The sequence below is a fragment of the Triticum urartu genome, chromosome 2, assembly GCF_003073215.2.
Source record: "Triticum urartu cultivar G1812 chromosome 2, Tu2.1, whole genome shotgun sequence".
Taxonomy (NCBI): Eukaryota; Viridiplantae; Streptophyta; class Magnoliopsida; order Poales; family Poaceae; genus Triticum; species Triticum urartu.
In genome coordinates this window covers 564254120-564275463 of record NC_053023.1, presented here as the reverse complement: position 1 = coordinate 564275463, position 21344 = coordinate 564254120, and the positions used below count along the sequence as shown (strand labels likewise).

General features: G+C 45.4%; 1 protein-coding gene and 1 pseudogene across 1 annotated transcript; one reads left to right on the top strand and one right to left on the bottom strand.

The window, feature by feature from the left end:
- The first annotated feature begins 9183 nt into the window (after nt 1-9183).
- LOC125538788 lies at nt 9184-10093 on the top strand (annotated as a pseudogene).
- LOC125538789 lies at nt 9958-14680 on the bottom strand. Its single transcript, XM_048702076.1, has 3 exons — nt 14360-14680; nt 12036-12254; nt 9958-10287 (listed from the first exon to the last, which is right to left on the bottom strand). Exons 1-3 carry the CDS (start codon nt 14627-14629, stop codon nt 10234-10236), a joined length of 543 nt encoding a protein of 180 aa, XP_048558033.1. The 5' UTR covers nt 14630-14680; the 3' UTR covers nt 9958-10233.
- Nucleotides 14681-21344: the final 6664 nt, after the last annotated feature.

The following is a 21344-nucleotide window of genomic DNA, read 5'->3' as shown; positions in this document are numbered from 1 at the left end:
GGTGTCCATAAGATTGACAGGTGCGCTGCTTTTACAGCTCCCGTAAAAATCCTTCCTTAAAAATGGTATTTGGCGATGGCGCGGCAGTGCACAAAGGATCGCGATGGTCTTTGACGGGCCGGCAGGCGGGCAGCGCGACAGCAATGGTGGACCACGGCGACGAAACGGCGCGACACATTTCAAATGGAAGAGAACACGAACACAAAGGAGCTACCCACCCGAAACAAAAAAGGTATGTCGATTGATGATGAATTGCATGCTTATTGAGGCCAGAGAACAGGGCAGGATGCGCATCCGCGCAAGAAGGCGGAGGTGGTAGACGTGTTCGACTGTCGTTTGCGGGAGCAGGCAAAAGGCGATCTAGAGCAGGAGCTCCAAGACGAAGCGAGAGGAAGACCGGTGTGCGTTATGTATGACGTGTAGCCTAAAACAACGAACTTATAGGAAGATGCAATTGTCTTAAATACCGAACATCCTTCAAAACCGCATTCGGATTTGGTTGGCCGCTGGACCAGCTGGCCTCTTATTATCGGGATCCCTGTCCAGATGGCCCTCTTCGACCACCAGGATGTCACCCGTCGAGCCTCGCGAGTGCATGGGCCTGGTTGGGGCGAGCGAAGCAGCCCGATAGGAGGCGATGAATGCTAGCAGGCGAACCCGACCTCATCCATCACGCGCCGTCGCGCCCCCCTAGTCGAATGGCCCTCTCTGACTACCCGACTGTTACGCGCTAAGATGCAAATCAGACGGCCTTGAGCACCTCAGGGAGCCAGCCACCCGAGGCCCGACACAACATACGGCGCTAAGGGCACTCTGCTCGCGGAGGCTCCCAAGAGGTGGGGTACTTCAACATTCTTTATAGGAGTAATGTGTGGGTGTAACACCCCGTATGTAACCTACCATATTTGTATTCCAACTCTTGCCATTTCCGGCACTAAGTTATGATATTTTCTCGTTGTCGGGTTTTTGTCTTCGTGTTGCTTTTGTCGTTGTCATGCATCTCATATCATGTCATCATGTGCATCGCATTTGCATACGTGTTCGTCTCATGCATCCGAGCATTTTCCCCGTTATCCGTTTTGCATTCCGGCGCTCCTATGTCCTCCGGTGTCCTTTTCTACTTCTTTTCGTGTGCGGATGTTAAACGTTCTCGGATTGGACCGAGACTTGCCAAGCGGCCTTGGTTTACTACCGGTAGACCGCCTGTCAAGTTTCATGTCATTTGAACTTCGTTTGGTACTCCAACGATTAATCGAGGAACCGAAAAGGCCTCATGTGTGTTGCAGCCCAACACCTCTCCAAAGTGGCCCAAAATCCACCTAAACCCCCTCCATCATCTCGGTCGTTCGATCACAATCGCGTGGCCGCAAACCGTGCTCAATTTGGGGCCTCCTAGCTCCCTCTACCTATAAAAAGGCAACTCCTCCGAAAATTCCGGATCCCTAACCCTAGCCCCGCTCCCTCTCCGCCGCCGGACGAAAACCCGCCGACGGACATGTCCGCCGCCGCCGCGCGCCCACTCCTGCGCTGACACGTGTCAAGTGCAGCCGCCACCCGCCGCGGCCCTCCGAGCCCGCGCGCCGCCCACGCCTTCCTTCCTCGCCGCGCCGCCCACCTCCTCCTCGCCGTCGTCGGCGACCGCCGCCCCGCTCCGCCTCGTCGCCGGCGGCCGCCGCACGCACCTCGCCGCCCGGCGTCGCCGCCGCCATCGCCGTCCTCGCCAAGTCCGGCCACCGGCAAGCCCCGTGTTGCCGGATCCGGCTACCCCCGTCTCCTCCGGCCATCTATAGTGATTCCGGCAAGATCTCGGTCGTCCTCGGTTCGCGTGCCCGGACGAACCCTAGATCTGAGACGGTTGACTTTTGCCTCAGTCCCAGTAATTTTTAGCGTTTTTCATCGCATCATAACTTTACATCTGTGGCTCCGTTTTGGGCGTGTAGCATATCAAATTGTTTGTCTTGACGAGTACTTCATTTCATTCCATTGCACCATATTTATATGAGCTCATCTTGATGCCCTAAATGTTGTTGCAAGAGTTCTATGCAATGTTAGTTTTAGATTCTTATCAGTAATTGGACATTTGTCATTTTTGCCATGATTAATGTGTGCCTCCTATGAACTTGAGCCCTACATGTGTTTTGAAGTATGCCATGCCATCTTTACAGGGGTGTATGCCATATATTTTTGTGATCTCTGTGGTGACTAGCACAATCATGCAAAGTAGCTCTCGTAATGTTGCTGATTTCAGAGACTTAGAAATTTTCTAAGTCTTTTCCCTGATAATATTTTTATGCCATGTATTCTTATTGCTACAGAGTAATCCATGCCTCTTTTGAGCAGGTTCAGTAAGGATGTTTTGTAGATATTGTTGTGCTCTATCCATCCATGTCTTTGTTTGCAATTATGGAGCACCCTAACTTGACTCAATCGAGCTCTACTTTTGCTATAAAATGTTCCTGGCAGATTGTTTACATGTTAAGCAATTTTGCCGAGGTTGTTGTAGTTGATCCATGCATGCTATGAGGTTGTTCTTGCCATGTTTAGCTTCTATGCCATGTCTACTTGCTGTGTGTATGCTTAGTTTGTCATGCCATGCTTTGTGGTGAGTGCATCGAGCTCGTAAACATGCCTACGTGAATCTGTTTTTGCCATGTTCCAGTTTTCTACTAAGTCTGAATCTGTTAACGAAAGTTGCTATGTTCACATGGTTGCCATTGTATTTTCTGATCCCTTTTGGCTTATGGTCAGTAAGGGACTTTTGTTGTATACTTTGAGTAGCTTCATGTCATGCCTTGCTTTGCCATGATATGTTCCTGTAGCATGTTGTTATCTTGATCTAAACATTGCTTCCCGATGTTAAATTCCTGACATGTTGTTATTTTCTCTAAGTCTGTAACCTGTTATCTTTTGCACTTTTGCCATGCTTGTTTGAACCTGCTATTGTGTGAATTAGCCGTAGCTCAGTGTTCATCTTTTGTCAATCATCTTGAGTGGATCACTACATGTGCTTTGTTGTTATGTTAGAGTGCGATAGCTTGTTGTTCTTGATGCATTTAGATGGCCTCGTGCTGTTAATTGCAGATCGGTGCCATATTTGTTTTGCTTGACATTTGCAAACCGTGCATCCGATTCCGGTGATCTTTATATCGATTTCGACCGAAATCAACTCATCTTTCCAGTGGCACTCTTGGTTTTCCAAGTAGAGGCCAGGTTCAATCTTTCCTTTCCGAAGCATGCATATGCATCGCATATCACATCCCGCATATCATGCCATGTTTTGCATCATGTTGCTTGTGCATTGCACGTGGTTGATTGTGTCTCCCTTTGCTTGTGTTCTTGATTTGGGTAGAGCCGGGAGATGAGTACGTGATCGAGGAACCCGTTGAGTACGCTTACGAGGATCAAGCTTACGTCAACTCGGAGAACTTTGCAGGCAAGATGACCATACCCTCGAAATCACTTCTATCTTTGCTTGCTAGGTGCTCGCTCTTTTGCTATGCCTATGCTACGATACCTATCACTTGCTTATCATGCCTCCCATATTGTCATGTCAAACCTCTAACCCACCTTGTCCTAGCAAACCGTTGTTTGGCTATGTTACCGCTTTGCTCAGCCCCTCTTATAGCGTTGCTAGTTGCAGGTGAAGATTGGAGTTTGTTCCTTGTTGGAACATGTTTATTGTTGGGATATCATTATTATATCTTGTCTACTTTAATGCTTCTATACACTTGGTAAAAGGATGGAAGGCTCGGCCTTATGCCTGGTGTTTTGTTCCACTCTTGCCGCCCTAGTTTCCGTCATACCGGTGTTATGTTCCTTGATTTTGCGTTCCTTACACGGTTGGGTTATAATGGGAACCCCTTGACAGTTCGCCTTGAATAAAACTCCTCCAGCATGGCCCAACCTTGGTTTTACCATTTGCCACCTAGCCTTTTCCCTTGGGTTTCGCGGACTCAAGGGTCATCTTTATTTAAACCCCCGGGCCAGTGCTCCTCTGAGTGTTGGTCCAACCTAGAGCACCGTGCGGGGCCGTCCCTTGGCAACTTGGGTTACGTTGGCTCCCGTATGCTTAGCTTATCCGGTGTGCCCTGAGAACGAGATATGTGCAGCTCCTATCGGGATTTGTCGGCACAACGGGTGGTCTTGCTGGACTTGTTTTACCATTGTCGAGATGTCTTGTAACCGGGATTCCGAGTCTGATCGGATTATCTTGGGAGAAGGAATATCCTTCGTTGACCGTGAGAGCTTGTGATGGGCTAAGTTGGGACACCCCTGCAAGGTTTTGAACTTTCAAAAGTCGTGCCCACGGTTATTGGTAGATGAGAATTTGTTAATGTCCGGTTATAGAAAACCTGAAACTTAACTTAATTAAAATGAATCAACAGAGTTTGTGGCCGTGATGGTCTCTTTTCGGCGGAGTCCGGGAAGAGAACACGGTCTCGTGTTATGTTTGAACGTAGGTTGTTCTAGGATCACTTCTTGATCATAGTTTCTCGACCGTGCCTTGCCTTCTCTTCTCGCTCTCATTTGCGTATGTTAGCCACCATATATGCTAGTGCTTGCTGCAGCTCCACCTCATACCTTTTACCCTACCTATAAGCTTAAATAGTCTTGATCGCGAGGGTGTGAGATTGCTGAGTCCCCCTGACTCACCGATTCCTTCCAAAACCAGATGCATGGACCGATGATACCGCTCTAGGAGATTCGACTGAGCTCACGTGGGAGTTCGATGAGGACTCAGGACGATACTACGTTTCCTTTCCAGACGATCAGTAGTGGAGCCCAGTTGGGGCAATCTGGGACTTTGTTGCATTTTGTGGTTGTCTTTATTTTGGTTCCGTAGTCGGACCTTGATTGTATCTGGATGAATGTAATGTTATTTATGCTATTGTGTGACGTGGCGATTGTAAGCCAACTATGTACCTCTTGTCTTATTCATTACATGGGTTGTGTGAAGATTACCTCACTTGCGACATTGCTTACAATGCGGTTATGCCTCTAAGTCGTGCTTCGACACGTGAGAGATATAGCCGCATCGTGGGCATTATAGTGGAGGAGCACATCAATTCTTTAAAGGAGCATCCGCTTAGCTACGCGCTCTGCTCTCCTTTGGTCTAACTAGAATAGACTTCTAGTTATTCTTGAATGTTGCTAAGCTAATCTCTCTCTCTCTATTTTCTCAGAGATCTTCCTAAATGAGTGCTGCCAGATAATTAGTTCAAAACACGCGGATACCTTGAAAAGGTCATCTACTTCAACTCTAGATTAGTGTATCATCTCGAAGAATTTGTCGTAGCTCAGAGGTATAACCTAGTTGCGGGAATCGTTGAGCTTCACCAATCTCTACACTGCTTCTGCTACTTCATAATGTTCGTGGGTGTGATTGTCTAACATGCTTTTTTTGTTGTCTAGCACGTTACTCCACACTCCCGTCAAATTCCGGTTGACACCTCATGGCCATATTCATGATATGTCGTAGTTGCTGCAAGGACGGGCAATCAAGGACACGTGAGGCATTTAGGCCCACGTCAAGGAGGCAGATCATAATGATGTCAATGAATTGGACCCAACCCTTAGGTGAATTCCAACAACTTCGGTTTTGGAATGCATGGATTTACTGGCTGTGACTTTGATCGCTTGTTCATCTACTCATGTTTTTCTTATCTATGTCATTAAGTTTTAATTATGCTATAACAATTTATTTAATTTGCACTTTCACTTGGAGATGATGTGTATCAACATATTTCTATATTGCTTTTCAGTTCCTCGATATCCTTGGTTTGCTCATGAAGGGTACAGTAAAGTATACCATATTGATTTTTTCATACTACACTTTTGTATGCGACTTTGGCTAGATTTTTTGTGTTCTCTAAATGACTAATGAACTTCACACCATGTTTTGGAGATTGGAAGGTTATTGCCCCATCTATGATTCAGCTCTGCATATATATTGAAAAGAAAAGGATGAATAGTTTGGTTATAAAGATATGTTTTCCTCTTATGATCTTTAATGTCCTGCTGCTATTTTTCAACGTTTGCTAGCCAAAATATTTTAAAACGAAACCTCATTGTTTTTCATATATGATGTTTAAATACCATAGCCTCGAATAAGCAGTTATTTCATATGAGATGTCTAGATGCATTTCCAGGATGAGTTGAAGATATTGTGCAATTTTTGAAATATTGTACTCCATTAGTATATTGCAACATGTCCTTTTCACAATTGGTTCTTGTTTGAACTTCCAAATTTTTCTTTGATTGTTCAGTAAACATTCCCTAATCCCAGATCTGTTAATGATTAGGTTCCATGAAAAAGAGACAGAGAGTGTGAGGGCATGGAAATTTTCATGAATAATCGATGCAAATATTCCTTGGTGATAATTTCTTGATAATACAACTACCTTCTCCATTCATCACTTTGATAATAACCTTAGAATCTTGATTGTTCTTTTCATTAACGGAAATCTAGATATTCTGGCTTACAATATGTTGTAGAACAACTAAATACTTCTTCTCAGATTGTGTACTTTATCAAGATAAAATGATTATGTGGAAGCCTTTAAGACGGGTTCCAAATCAATGAAGTTATAGAGAGATATTTTCTCTCATGCATTCCATTCCCTAACTCCACTCACCTGTAGGTGAATGGCAAGAGTTCGAATTATTCACATAAATGTGTTGTCATATAACCCACATATAATTTGTCTTAATCATTGTTTAGAAATTTGAAACCCCGAAGGTGGTAATGATTTGCATTGTTATTCCAAGTCTTTTGTAGAGCATCTACAAACGGACACCTCAAACCCTCCCTATATGTCTGGGCGGATTGCTCGGTCAATGACGAGTCACAAAAATGCCACCCAACCGGAAACCTCAAACCATCCGGAACCCTCAAACCATCCCTATACGCCTGGGCTATCCGTCACCCTCCATATGTGGGGCAGATATGAGAATGCCCGAACATGTCCGCATGTCGAATCCGATAGCTGGGACCCATCCCAAATCCTCTCCAAATTGATGAAGTCCACCAAATCGACTGCACACCTCCCACGCGCTTCTCCATTTTTCTATGTTCGAGCTGACGCCCACCTCCACCCTTTCTTCCCGTCTGCGCCGCCGCCCTCCTCCATCGTAGATGCGACCGCTGAATACCCCGCCCCACCTTCATCATGGATGATGTCCTCAATGGAGCCCGTGGGGGTCAGCTTTAAGGTAGAGAATGTCGCTCTCGTAGGGGGCGGCGAAGGACGCGGCGTGATTACGAAGCGACAGAGAAGACAACTAGAGAAAGAGCTGGTGCAGAGATGACCGATTATGAGGACATGGACTTGGGTGCGTCCGGTCTAGTGACTGCCATCGATTTGTTCGTCGTGGCCGCGAGAAGGAAGAAACCTCGACACAACTCGAGTCTGTTCCGGCCTCCTAGCGACCAGGCATCCCGGATGGCTTCCCAGGAGATGTAGCCGTTGAGGAGACGGTGCATGAACCGCCGCAACTTTAAAGGCAATGGACAACATCGGGCAATGCTAGCACCGAGCATGCCCACCTTCTGTTTGACAATACTCTCGACCAAGTTCTGGTACATTCTTTGCCCCATATGACATTTGCATTAATTGCTTCATTTGCTGCACATACCATTGGATCAATCTAGGGGTGGTAGTTCAATTGCAATGCATATGCATATTGTAGGATGAATTCATGCTAAACATGATCAATGATGGTCAAGAGCCTATGCATTTTGACTTGAGGAATACCCATTCTCCTTTGTTTGAAGTCGGGCAAACGTCGCACACTAAAAACAAAAAGGTAGTTAAGCCAAGATGTACGACATTCGCACCTTTGAAGATGTGGTGTTGGTTGAATCTTGGTTGGCCACAAGCATGGATCCAATATATGGAACTAGGCAAAAGAGCATCAAATATTGGCAAAAAATACTATAAACTCTACCATCATCAGCAAAAGCACTACGTGGAGCCAAACCCTATCCATACCACCCATACCACCCGCAATGAGGGATTCTCCAACATAGATGGTGCACCTTCCATGAGAGCGTCAACAAGTTTGTTATTTTACTATATACAAGTGGTTGGCTGGAACCAAAGTGGCATTGGATCCCAAAGCCATGCAACTTTGGCGACGAGTTTGTACCAACAAACTGAGCGCAAGCCATTCACTTTGTCTCATTGTAGATTGAAACAAAATGGGAAACCAAAGTGGCAAACCATCATTGAGATGCTCAAAATTGGCCCCAAGAAGATGAAGAAAAACAATGACCCTAGCTCCCATTAATCAATTGGACTGGATCGCGAAAAAAGAGAAAAGTGGAGCGGCGGACGTACAAGCTATCATGCAAAAGAGAAACCGATAGATGACGAGAAACAACTGGGAGAAGGAGAGGGACACACGTGATGGCGTTGCAATCAAAATGTCTACCATATGGACGGGCATTTTTTCCTCCAAGGAGGTGAAGAAGGAGGAGAGGTACAAGCTCTTCATAGGTGTGCAAGCGCGAGGTGATGAAGTTTGACTGAAAGAGGGTGAAAGAGAAGTTGAACATTGGGAGAGAGAGAATAGACTTGGAGAAGTGAGAGAATATGCAAAACAAGAGCTTAAAAAGGCAGCGACATTGCAAGGAATTGAGCTCAGGAGAGAGAAATTGAGACTTGTGAGAGAAACGGATGAGTCGAAGATCATATTAAAAGACTCTAGCCTCTTAGATGATGCAGACAAGAAATGGTTGATCAACATAAAGAAGAGGACTAACAAGCACAACAATGGAGGCGTTTAATTCATTCATGTATCGCAAATCTATGTATGTATAAATTGTTGAATTTTATTTTGGCATGTGTTGAATTGTTGAAGCATGGTTTACTCTGTTTTGTCGAATTATTTAAGTGACGATGATTTGTGCTATATAATGGACATGCATAAATTTACATGTTTTTTTAGAATCAAATTTACATGGATATGAAGGTTTATATATGAAAAGTGTGGTCTTCCAGGAGAACAACATTTAGAGCTTTAAATTTGCCGAATGGGTTGTAGGTGCCCTTGTAGTCCAAGTCGTCTCGCATTACCCATGAACATGCGGTCCGTTGTCTCGTGGCCACTTGTTGATGATTCAAGTGTTATTTCCAAGAAACGGACAATTCAATCCATGCGCGATTGGCTAGTGGAGTACAAGTAATTTCTACAAGGTTTACATTTCAAAACAGCTGCTGTCCCCACAAGCCATAGATTGGTCTACTTTAAATAAGCTCAGTAGCAGTGGAGTACTCGTTGCATTATTGGAAGGGATGTGTAGCAGGAGGAGGTCCGTCGCCCACGGCAGCCACCGGCTGCTCCCAGCGGACGCTGATGACGACGGCGAGTTCACCTGCGACGGCTGTCTGGTCGCCGGCGCCGGGCCCCGGTACCTGTGCGGCCACCCCGTCTGTGGCTTCAAGCTCCACGAGGTATGCGCGCGCAGCTTCCCCAGGACGCTCAAGTCCATCGTCCACTCCCAGCACAGGCTGAAACGGCGCGAGAGCGCTGGCGACGGCAACGTCAGGTGCGAGGTGTGCGGGGAGGACGTGAAGGGCGCGTGCTACGGCTGCAGCGCCGGTGGGTGCGCTTCCGCGACAGTCGTGGTGCACCCGCTCTGCGTCCGCCTGCCGCCCGTGGCGCGGGGTCCGGCCGCGGCGCACCCCTGCGGCCACGACGCGTGGCTCGTCAAGAAGTCGGATGGCGGCGCCGCGCCGGCGTCTATGTGCGCGGCCTCGATGTGGCGTGGAGGTACCGGTGCGGGACGTGCCGGGTGGACGTGCACCCGCGGTGCTTCGTGCCGCCCGCGGACCAGTGCCGCGGCGGCGAGGCGGCGGCCGCCTCCATGGGGAAGCGCTGCTGCCTCGTGTTTGGGCAGGACTTGACGAGCTGCCTCAACATCAGCTACTATTACCGTGGTGCTGGCTAGTATACTCAAAGAAAAAACAACCATGTTTTTTCAAACAAAAACAGCATGATCTTGCCACTATTCCACGTTACTACATATAGCAAATGGCATGACATTTCTAATCAGGACCTATGAATAATACAAGTATAATACAATGCTTTACTGCGGGGAAGTTAAAACTTTGCATCATGGCAAGCTTTTGCTTGCCCTCCCATACAGAAAATTTCAGTTTACATCAAAGCTTCGAAGCTCGGCTGCTGATATCTGTTGTCCGCAACCGTTATAGATCTTCAGTTTTGAAGCTACTGCTTCACTCTGCCATGATCATTATTCCTGATGCTTACCTTGCCCTCTTCCTGCAAATAGTGACAGAATAAGAAAACCATGCTAGATACCTAACAGTTCCAGGTAGCAAATGGGCTAGTCCTCTGGAAACTTCAATGATAAGCATAAATGCAAGTTTGGCGGTTAACAGGCTGGTCCTCTGGAAACAAGACACTATTTTGAGAAGCTCGGGTTTATGTTTGCAGTTGCTACACAATTTGCTGAGTTGCCAAAATTCTTCTAGATCATACATCACAATTCACATCTCGCTGCACATTGATATCATTTTCACATTTCATATATACAAAGACAACTTCATCAAGAATGGTTGCAGAGCTAACTAGGTTTGTTTTGTAATCCTGCTAAGCAGATAGAGGTGATGTATTCCAAAAGGGAAAATAAGTAATATATAGTACGCACACTCGTGCGTATTCAAGTCAAAAGGGAAAATAAGCTCAGCAGAAACAAAACTACCAGAATAACTTGCAGTCTGGTTAGGTGGGAAAATCAAATCGTAAACATTAAGCAGGAACAACTACGGCAAATAGTACTCCCTCTGACCCACAAAGTTGTACTAAAGCAGCGTCAATTAGTATGGATCGGAGGGAGTATTAAAATTACAGTGACGGTTTTACTGTAGCTTCTTTTGGGAGGGATTAAAAGCAATGCGAAGCCACATTGTGGCTGTGGTGTGAAGCACCATCACATGTTTCTGGTGACCATATGTTGTGTTTATATGGATGTTTCGTGTGTGAAGCTTGACCTCAAGCTCACAGGGTATCATAACCAGAAATGATAAATTTGCCATATCCTTGCACTATGTTCAAGGCAAAAACAGAGGGTTTTTTTTTTGTAAATGACAAGAGTGATGTTCTGTGACTGTCTCAAAAAGCAGGCAGGTTAGCACCAAAATGCAATAATGTACAAGCAGGGAAAAGTGATCAATTTATAACTTTGGTGGGCGGCAAGTTAATGTAAATGCTATTCTCCATAATTCTCCGTTTTATGATGTTTTTCTGAAGTTCACCAAAATGTTGGGTGCTTTGCTGAAAGAATTACTTCACAAAAGAATCAGCAATTTGGAGCTGAGCAGGAAATGCAAAGCATAACTTCCAAAGCATTATATTTTGAAGTTCTGTACTGTGACTTTAAGAAGTTATTTGCTCAGGCTGTCCTGCGGAGTCTTGTCCATAGCTAAAACTTATCATCCCTTATGTGTTATGCATAAAAGGAATATATGAAAGAATATGTTTCCTCCTCACATTCTAATATTCCATACATGCAATCCACAGCTGTAAAGAAAATGTACCACATGCTAGCTTACAAGAAATTATATGCAAATCTAACAATTTTGAATGATGAACTTACCGAAGCTTTTCATGAGAATTGCTACAATGAAAAATACCTTGTGCCAAAATTAGCATGTCATGCTTAACTTAGATAAATGTATGGACAACAACTAATGATCATATATAGGTGCAAACTGTGTTGTTACGCCTATGCCAAACATTATTTTTCAAGAATAATATGAGGTACCCATGTATTCATATGGATCACCTATCACTGATTTGAGCATTGTAAGATCAATATAGTAGAAAATTGGCAATCAGTCATACTAAGAAATTATGACCAATTGGGTCCAAGATCTGACGAATGCTTACAAAGTAAAGTGAACAAGAATACACGAACTATTTACAACATAAGAGGGGGAACGTAGGTCTGTATTAACAAGAATAAACATAATAGTACTCTGTTTTGAACTATGATGCTCTGAACATACCTCATTCGCATTCACAGGCTGCTCAAGCTCAAGTCTGTGGGCTGACATTCGAGCAATCTCAGAGATGGCCGTGTCGCGGACCTGCATATCATCACCAGCAAGCTCCTCGTATGCAGCCTCGAATGCTTCCTGCCAGAACCGTGGAAGGCGTACCTCATCGCTGGTGCGTGTGTACATGTCCCACATCCGACCAACTAATTTCTCCCTTTCCTCCATCTCCTGCTCAGTTATAACAAGCCTATTTTCATTCAGAATCCAATAACCAAACAACTATAGTGTTATGCTTTCCAATGCCAACTATCAATACAATGAGCACCTTCTCAAATGATAAGAATTTTTTGGTGCGCAAAATTTGGGGGTGTTTAGTTTGTGGCTACACTTAAGTTGAATAAGAGAAGAGAAAAAAACATCGCAAAAAAAGTTCAAAAAATAATGGACGACAATAACTGCCACACGTGTGGCATCTAGGGGGTATGTGCCGCACGCCCCGTGTGGCATCGACACAGGCCCGCCCGCACGAGCACGTCCGCGCGCACCCTACCACAGCCCGCACGTTCGGTGTGCGGCGCAATCGCCCGCACTAGCACGTCCGGGCGAGCGACCTCACGGCCCGCACGACCCGTCTCGGCCCTCGCCCCTCCCCGCCTGCGAGCCACACGCCCCGCGTGGCAGTAACCACGCGTCCCGCCGCGATTGCCATGGTCCGAACCCTCTTCCATGTTTGTTTAACTGTAGTTGCCATGGTTGCTCAACTGCAGTTGCCATCTCAGGTCAAGTGTCGGATGCCATTTTTGGGCAACTGTAGCTGTTGCCATGTATGGTCTGGTCTACTACAGTTGCCATGATTTGAAAAATTTAGGATTTGCCACCTACTAACACTAGACAGTTGCCATGTAGCACTACAAAAACATGGCAAAAAACATGTTCGGGTAAAAGAGAGAGTTGCCATCTGCTTACAAGCACACTAGGGCAGTTGCCATGTACCCTGCAAAATCACATGGCAACTGATAGCTTTTGGTGTGTGGGAGAGGAGACGGGCATGTGGGCGACGGTGGTATCTTTAGGAGTTGCCACCTACTAACACTAGACAGTTGCCATGTAGCGCTACAAAACAGACGTGTCAACAATAACATGTTCGGGGTAAAGAGAGTTGCCATCTGCTTATAATCACAAATAGGGCAGTTGCCACCTACTAACACTAGACAGTTGCCATGTAGCACTACAAAAACATGGCAAAAAACATGTTCGGGTAAAAGAGAGAGTTGCCATCTGCTTACAAGCACACTAGGGCAGTTGCCATGTACCCTGCAAAATCACATGGCAACTGATAGCTTTTGGTGTGTGGGAGAGGAGACGGGCATGTGGGCGACGGTGGTATCTTTAGGAGTTGCCACCTACTAACACTAGACAGTTGCCATGTAGCGCTACAAAACAGACGTGTCAACAATAACATGTTCGGGGTAAAGAGAGTTGCCATCTGCTTATAATCACAAATAGGGCAGTTGCCACGCACTAGCACTGGACAGTTGCCATTTAGCGCTACAAAAACAGACGTGGCAACAATAACATGTTCGGGGTAAAGAGAGTTGCCATCTGCTTACAATCACAAATAGGGCAGTTGCCATGTACCCTGCAGAAAACATGGCAAATGACAACTTGGTGTGGGAGAGTGGGAAAAAGGGCAGTCATGGGAGATGGGGAACAGAAGTCGTGCGCGGCGTGCGGGCGCGACAGCAGTTCCACCGCACGCCCCGACTCGCAACCGGTCTCGTCCGAGGGAGAAACAGCGCGCGGGCGAACTACCTACACACCACACACCGGGCTTGTCCTACGTGGCACACCAAATCCATCTTTTGGTGTCAGGATTCGTGCAAAAAACAACTAACGACGATCCAGGCGTGTGGGCGAGTTGGAGACGTTCCACACGTGTGGGCGTTAGTGTTTCCGAAAATAATTAAGGAACGTATAGGAGCAACTACGTGTTCTAAGAAATACTCTTGAGTTAGAGAACTTAGGCCATCTCTTTAGTTCCTGGCGAGATTGTGATTTGCAAAAATGTAGCAATAAAATTGTGGCATTCGTCAGACATTAAAATATAAGCGGATTTGTTTTCCAAAGAAATGTGGATAGCGCAACAATCCGGATGCCTTATCTAAAGGGCCTCCTGATCCGGATACAAGAAGAGATTCTTCACGGGCAGTCCTTGTTGTGAAACACACATTTGAGCTTGCGCGTACGAACAGACCATACATCAAGCACTTGGCAGGTAAGAATACGGAGGGGGTGCGAACTGCGAAACGAACAAAAGCAAAAAAAAATCTTACGAGGGAATCGAGATCGTCACGGAGTGGCGCGTCGAGGTCCCCTGAGACAGCGGCTGCTAGGTCGCCGGCTGACCAGCGGAGGGAGACGGAGGCGGCCGACATGGACCAGAGCGCGAGGAGCGCGATGGCGGCGAGGGCCCACACCTTGTACCGCCCCTTCCCGAGGAGCGCGGCCTCCGCGGCCCCGCCCGTGGAGGAGGCGGGGATGCTGATCTTAGTCGCCAGCAGAAGCGGCGCGGAGGCGTTGCTGTCGCCGGCGAGGGCCTTCATTGCTGCTGTCGGTGGGGGTGGGGGTGGGGCGGGAGTGTGTTCTTAGCAGCGAGCCGGTGGCGATGGGGTTGGCTTTTGTAGTTAGTGAGGTTGGCCGCGTGGGCCCTGGTTCCGATCCGATGCCACTATGAGAGCTGGTGGTGGCTCGGTTGAGCCTTGTGGTGAGCGTGGCGGTGGGAGCTGAACGGCTTGCCTCTAGTGGAGAAAAACCATCCGGGCCAACACCACTGTAGCAACTCAGTTGAAAAGAGTGAAATGCATAAGGCCGTCTTCAAAGGAGACCCTTCAACTTCGGTATATGTGTGGGTTGTAGTGTCTGAATCGTTTGTGTCAACTTTTGTCAATCCAATGAAAACCCCGTCGATTCATGGAATGGTCCGAACGTTCGTTCTCCAGCAAATTGGAGACAAACATGGGGGAGTTATACCGGTATCCGAACATCTACTTAAGCAACAAAAAGTTAGCACGTGGTCCTTCTTCTTTTTTCTTTCTGCACATGCATGGTCCCTTCCTCTCTCCTCCCAAGCCGATAAATAAGGATTAATTTATGAAACGAACTTGCTAAAACTCAGTCGACTGAGATTTAAAGAGGTCTGAGTCGACCTTGCAGCATTTTGTCCCATCGTTTGCAACATTTTTTTTCTTGCCAGTTGCAACATCTGTCTTGCTAGTTGTAGCATATCCTTCCTCATTTATTGTAGCACGTCATCTCACCGGTTGCAACATCCTTCTTTGACGGTCGTAGAATTTTTAGTCAGGACGAAATTAGCAAATGTTTCCGTTGCTTGCAGTAATGTCGCAACAATTTTCATCACCATTTGCAGCATTTAGCCATGTCGCTTGCAGCACCACAATTACGCTGACGTCACTCGACTTAGACTTCGTTAAGTCTTAGTCGACCAAGTTATAGATAGGCCTTTTGTGAAAAGGGTTGGATGACTCTTTCTCCTACATTATGTCTGTGGACCATGTCTGAACATAAAAACAGACATATACCATAATCATATGCCGGTCAGCTTTGGACATGCCTTAAAACCACTGTAATATAGGCGTTATTAGAAGAAAAGAAATCACAATGATAGCAGCTAGCAAAAAGCACCAAACGCAGAATTTATCTTTGACAGAAAGCACTAGCGTGTGTAGAGCCATGTTTTGACGTGGCAACAATCATGAGGATGGGTGGATAATGGTCGTTAAGGCTCGGTCGGACGAATGACTTTGAGTCGACCGAGATGAGTCGGATCGGTCTCACTCTTTCTCCTCTTGTTCTCTCTCTCCAATGGCGGGTGAAAGGGCATGTCTCTTTCTAATTAGTATTGTTGTTGATGACAATGTATTTTATGGACTAGTTGTACGCATTGAGCATTTCAGTCATTCATACTGATGGTATGAGACAGTTTTATTCCCCTTTATTAGGAAAAGAGCGAAGACGGATTTTCGCTTTTTTATTTGAGTAGTAGAAAATCCGTACTATTAAAATGGGATCCACAGTGAAATGTATGGGTGGATTCAACGCGTACACAACTTGTATGCACCCATGCTGCCTTCCTCAACCTTGTAGCATTCCTTCTGTTGTGTTCTGTCCTTACACCCTTTTACCAAGCGGTAGTACCACTGGTATCCCCGGTAGTACCGCTTGTGTGGTACTTCCATGGTTGTACCATGTCCACTATCGTGAGGGTCTCTGTTGCCCTCTGGTAATTACTGGTAGTATCCCTGTCTCGCACGGTAGTACCATTTGTGCGGTACTTCTGCTTGAGTGCCGAGCATACTATCGTGAGGGTCTCTATTGCCCTTCTGTAATTGCCGGTAGTACCGCTTGTGTGGTACTTCCACTTTTGTGTCGCATGTACTATCATGGGAGTTTCGGTTATCCCACCTGCAATTCATGGTAGTACTGCTTACTTGTGCCGGCAGTATCACTCCGACAGTACTACCGCGCCAGTGTCGCGCTGGTCCTCGGTGGGTATCTGTAACTGAAGGAAATATGCCCTAGAGGCAATAATACAATTGTTATTTTATATTTCCTTATATCATGATAAATGTTTATTATTCATTCTAGAATTGTATTAAGCGGAAACTTTATACATGTGTGGATACATAGACAAAACACAATGTCCCTAGTAAGCCTCTACTAGACTAGCTCGTTAATCAAAGATGGTTAAGTTTCCTAACCATAGACATGTGTTGTCATTTGATGAACGGGATCACATCATTAAGAGAATGATGTGATGGACAAGACCCATCTGTTAGCTTAGCATAATGATCGTTAAAATTTATTGCTATTGTTTTCTTCATGACTTATACATATTCCTTTGACTATGATACTATGCAACTCCCGGATACCAGAGGAATACCTTGTGTGCTATCAAACGTCACAACGTAACTGGGTGATTATAAAGATGCTCTACAGGTATGTCCGAAGGTGTTTGTTGGGTTGGCATAGATCGAGATTAGGATTTATCACTCCGAGTATCAGAGAGGTATCTCTGGGGCCTCTCGGTAATGCACATCATGATAAGCCTTGCAAGCAATGTGACTAATGAGTTAGTTGCAGGATGATGCATTACAGAATGAGTAAAGAGACTTGCCGGTAACGAGATTGAACTAGGTATGAAGATACCGACGATCGAATCTCGGGCAAGTAACATACCGATGACAAAGGAAATAATGTATGTTGTCATAACGGTTTGACCGATAAAGATCTTCGTAGAATATGTGGGAACCAATATGAGCATCCAGGTTCCGCTATTGGTTATTGACTGGAGAGGTGTCTCGGTCATGTCTACATAGTTCTCGAACCCGTAGGGTTCGCATGCTTAACGTTCGATGACGATTTTGTATTATATGAGTTATGTGATTTGGTGACCGAATGTTGTTCGGAGTCCCGGATGAGATCACGGACATGACGAGGAGTATCAAAATGGTCTAGAGGTAAATATTCATATATAGGACGATAGTATTCGGACATCGGAAGTGTTCCGGGGGTACCGGGTACGTATCAGGTCACCAGAAGGGGTTCCGGGCAACCCCCGGCAAACTATATGGGCCTAATGGGCGAAGAGAGGGATATACCAGCCCCTAAGGGGATGGTTCCCCCCATATGGGCTGGCAAAATTGGACTAGAAAAGGGGAAGGAGGAAAGGAAAAAGGGAATAGGATCCCCACTTCCCCCTCTTCCCTTCCTACTCCGAATAGGAATAGGAAGGGGGGAGGCCGAATTGGGAGGACCCCAAGTAGGATTCCTCCTACTCGGGGCACCCCCTTGGCTGCCTCTCCTCCCCTCTAACCTATATATATGAGGGGGCACCGCTAGAACACACACCAACAATTGTTAGCCGTGTGCGGCGCCCCCCTCCACAGTTTACGCCTCCGTTCATATTTTCGTAGTGCTTAGGCGAAGCCCTGCGCGGATCACTTCACCATCACCGTCACCATGCTGTCGTGCTGACGGAACTCTCCCTCAACACTTTGCTGGATGAAGAGTTCAAGGGATGTCATCGAGCTGAACGTGTGCAGAACTCGGAGGTGTCGTACGTTCGATGCTTGATCGGTTGGAACGAGAAGAAGTTCGACTAAATCAACTGCGTTGTTAAACGCTTCCACTTTCGGTCTACAAGGGTACGTGGACACACTCTCCCCCTCTCATTGCTATGCATCTCCTAGATAGATCTTGCGTGAGCGTAGGAATTTTTTTGAAATTACATGCTACGTTTCCCAATAGTGGCATCCGAGCCAGGTCTATGCGTAGATGATATGCACGTGTAGAACACAAAGATTTGTGGGTGGTGATCGTCATACTGCTTACCACCAATGTCTTATTTTGATTCGGCGGTATTGTTGGATGAAGCGGCCCGGACCAACTTACATGACCACGTTCATGAGACCGGTTCTACCGATAGACATGCAACTTGTTTTGCATAAAGGTGGCTGGCGGGTGTCTGTTTCTCCAACTTTAGTTGAATCGAATTTGACTGTAGCCGGTCCTTGTTGAAGGTTAAAACAACAAACTTGATAAATCACCATTGTGGTTTTGATGCGTATGTAAGAAGGGTTCTTACTAGTAGTCCGTAGCAGCCACGTAAAACTTGCAACAACAAGGTAGAGGACGTCTAACTTGTTTTTGCAGGGCATATTGTGATGTGATATGGTCAAGACATGATGTGATATACGTTATTCTATGAGATGATCATGTTTTGTAAAAGTTATCGGCAACTGGCAGGAGCCTTATGGTTGCCACTTTATTGGATGAAATGCAAACGTCATGTAATAGCTTTACTTTATCACTATGCGTTAGCGATAGTTGTAGAAGCAATAGTTGGCGAGACGACCATGACGCTACGATGGAGATCAAGGTGTGAAGCCGGTGATGATGGAAATCATGACGGTGCTTTGGAGATGGAGATCAAAGGCACAAGATGATGATGGCCATATCATGTCACATATTTATATTGCATGTGATGTTTATCTTTTATGCATCTTATTTTGCTTAGTACGGCGGTAGCATTATAAGATGATCCCTTACAAAAATTTCAAGGTATAAGTGTTCTCCCTGAGTATGCACCATTGCGAAAGTTCTTCGTGATGAGACACCACGTGATGATCGGGTGTGATAGGCTCTATGTTCACATACAACGGGTGAAGACAGTTTTGCACATGCAGAATACTCGGGTTAAACTTGACGAGCCTAGCATGTACAAACATGGCCTCGAAACACTGGAGACCAAAAGGTCGAACGTGAATCATATAGTAGATATGATCAACATAGAGATGTTCACCATTTAAGACTACTCCATCTCACGTGATGATCGGACATGGTTTAGTTGATATGGATCACGTGATCATTTAGATGACTTGAGGGATGTCTATCTAAGTGGGAGTTCTTAAGTAATATGATTAATTGAACTTAATTTATCATGAACTTAGTCCTGATAGTTTTTGCAAATTGTGTTGTAGATCAATAGTTCGCGTTGTAGCTCCCCTATGTTTTTGATACGTTCCTAGAGAAAACTAAGTTGAAAGATGATAGCAATGATGCGGACTAGGTCCGTGATCTGAGGATTATCCTCATTGTTGCACAGAAGAATTATGTCCTTGATGCACCGCTAGGTGACAGACCTATTGCAGGAGCTGATGCAGATGTTATAAACGTTTGACAAGCTCGGTATGATGACTACTTGATAGTTTAGTGCGCCATGCTTTACGGCTTAGAACCGGGACTTCAAAAATGTTTTGAACGCCATGGAGCATATGAGATGTTCCAAGAGCTGAAAATGATATTTCCAGACTCATCCCGTGTTAAGAGGTATGAGACCTCTGACAAGTACTTTGCCTACAAGATGGAGGAGAATAGCTCAGCTAGTGATCATGTGCTCAGAATGTCTAGGTACTACAATCGCTTGAATCAAGTGGGAGTTAATATTCCAGATAAGATAGTGATTGACAGAGTTCTCTAGTCATCGTCACCAAGTTACTAGAACTTCGTGATGAACTATAATATGCAAGGGATGACGAAAATGATTCCCAAGCTCTTCGCGATGCTGAAATTGGTGAAGGTAGAAATCAAGAAATAACATCAAGTGTTGATGGTTAACAAGACCACTAGTTTCAAGAAAAAGGGCAATGAAAAAAATGGGAACTTCAAGAAGAATGGCAAGCAAGTTGCCATTCCCGTGAAGAAGCCAAAAGCTAGACCCAAAGCTGAAACTGAGTGTTTCTACTGCAAAGGAAATGGTCACCGGAAGCGGAACTGCCCCAAATACTTGGCGGATAAGAAGGATGGCAAAGTGAACAAAGGTATATTTGATATACATGTTATTGATGTGTACTTTACTAGTGTTCATAGCAACCCCGGGGTATTTGATACCGGTTCAGTTGCTAAGATTAGTAACTTGAAACAGGAATTGCAGAATGAACAGAGACTAGTTAAGAGCGAGGCGACGATGTGTGTTGGAAGTAATTCCAAGGTTGATACGATCACCATCGCACACTCCCTCTACCTTCGAGATTAGAATTGAACCTAAATAAATGTTATTTGGTGTTTGTGTTGAGCATTAATATGATAAGATCATGTTTATTGCAATACAATTATTCATTTAAGTCACAAAATAATTGTTGTTCTGTTTATATGAATAAAACCTTCTATGGTCATACACCCAATGTGAATGGTTTATGGAATCTCGATCGTAGTGATACACATATTCATAATATTGATGCCAAAAGATGCAAAGTTGATAATGATAGTGCAACAAATTTGTTGCACTGCCATTTAGGTCATATTGGAGTAAAGTGCATGAAGAAACTCCATGCGGATGGACTTTTGGAATCACTTGATTATGGATCATTTGATGCTTGCAAACCATGCCTCATGGGCAAGATGACTAAGACTCCATTCTCCGGAACAATGGAGCGAGCCACTGACTTATTGGAAATAATACATACCGATGTATGTGGTCCAATGAGTGTTGAGACTCGCGGTGGGTATCGTTATTTTCTAACCTTCACAGATGATTTGAGCAGATATGGGTATATCTACTTAATGAAACACAAGTCTAAAACATTTGAAAAGTTCAAAGAATTTCAGAGTGAAGTGGAGAATCATCATAACAAGAAAATAAAGTTTCTACGATCTGATCACGGAGGCGAAAATTTGAGTTACGAGTTTGGCCTTCATTTAAAACAATGTGGAATAGTTTCACAACTCACGCCACCTGAA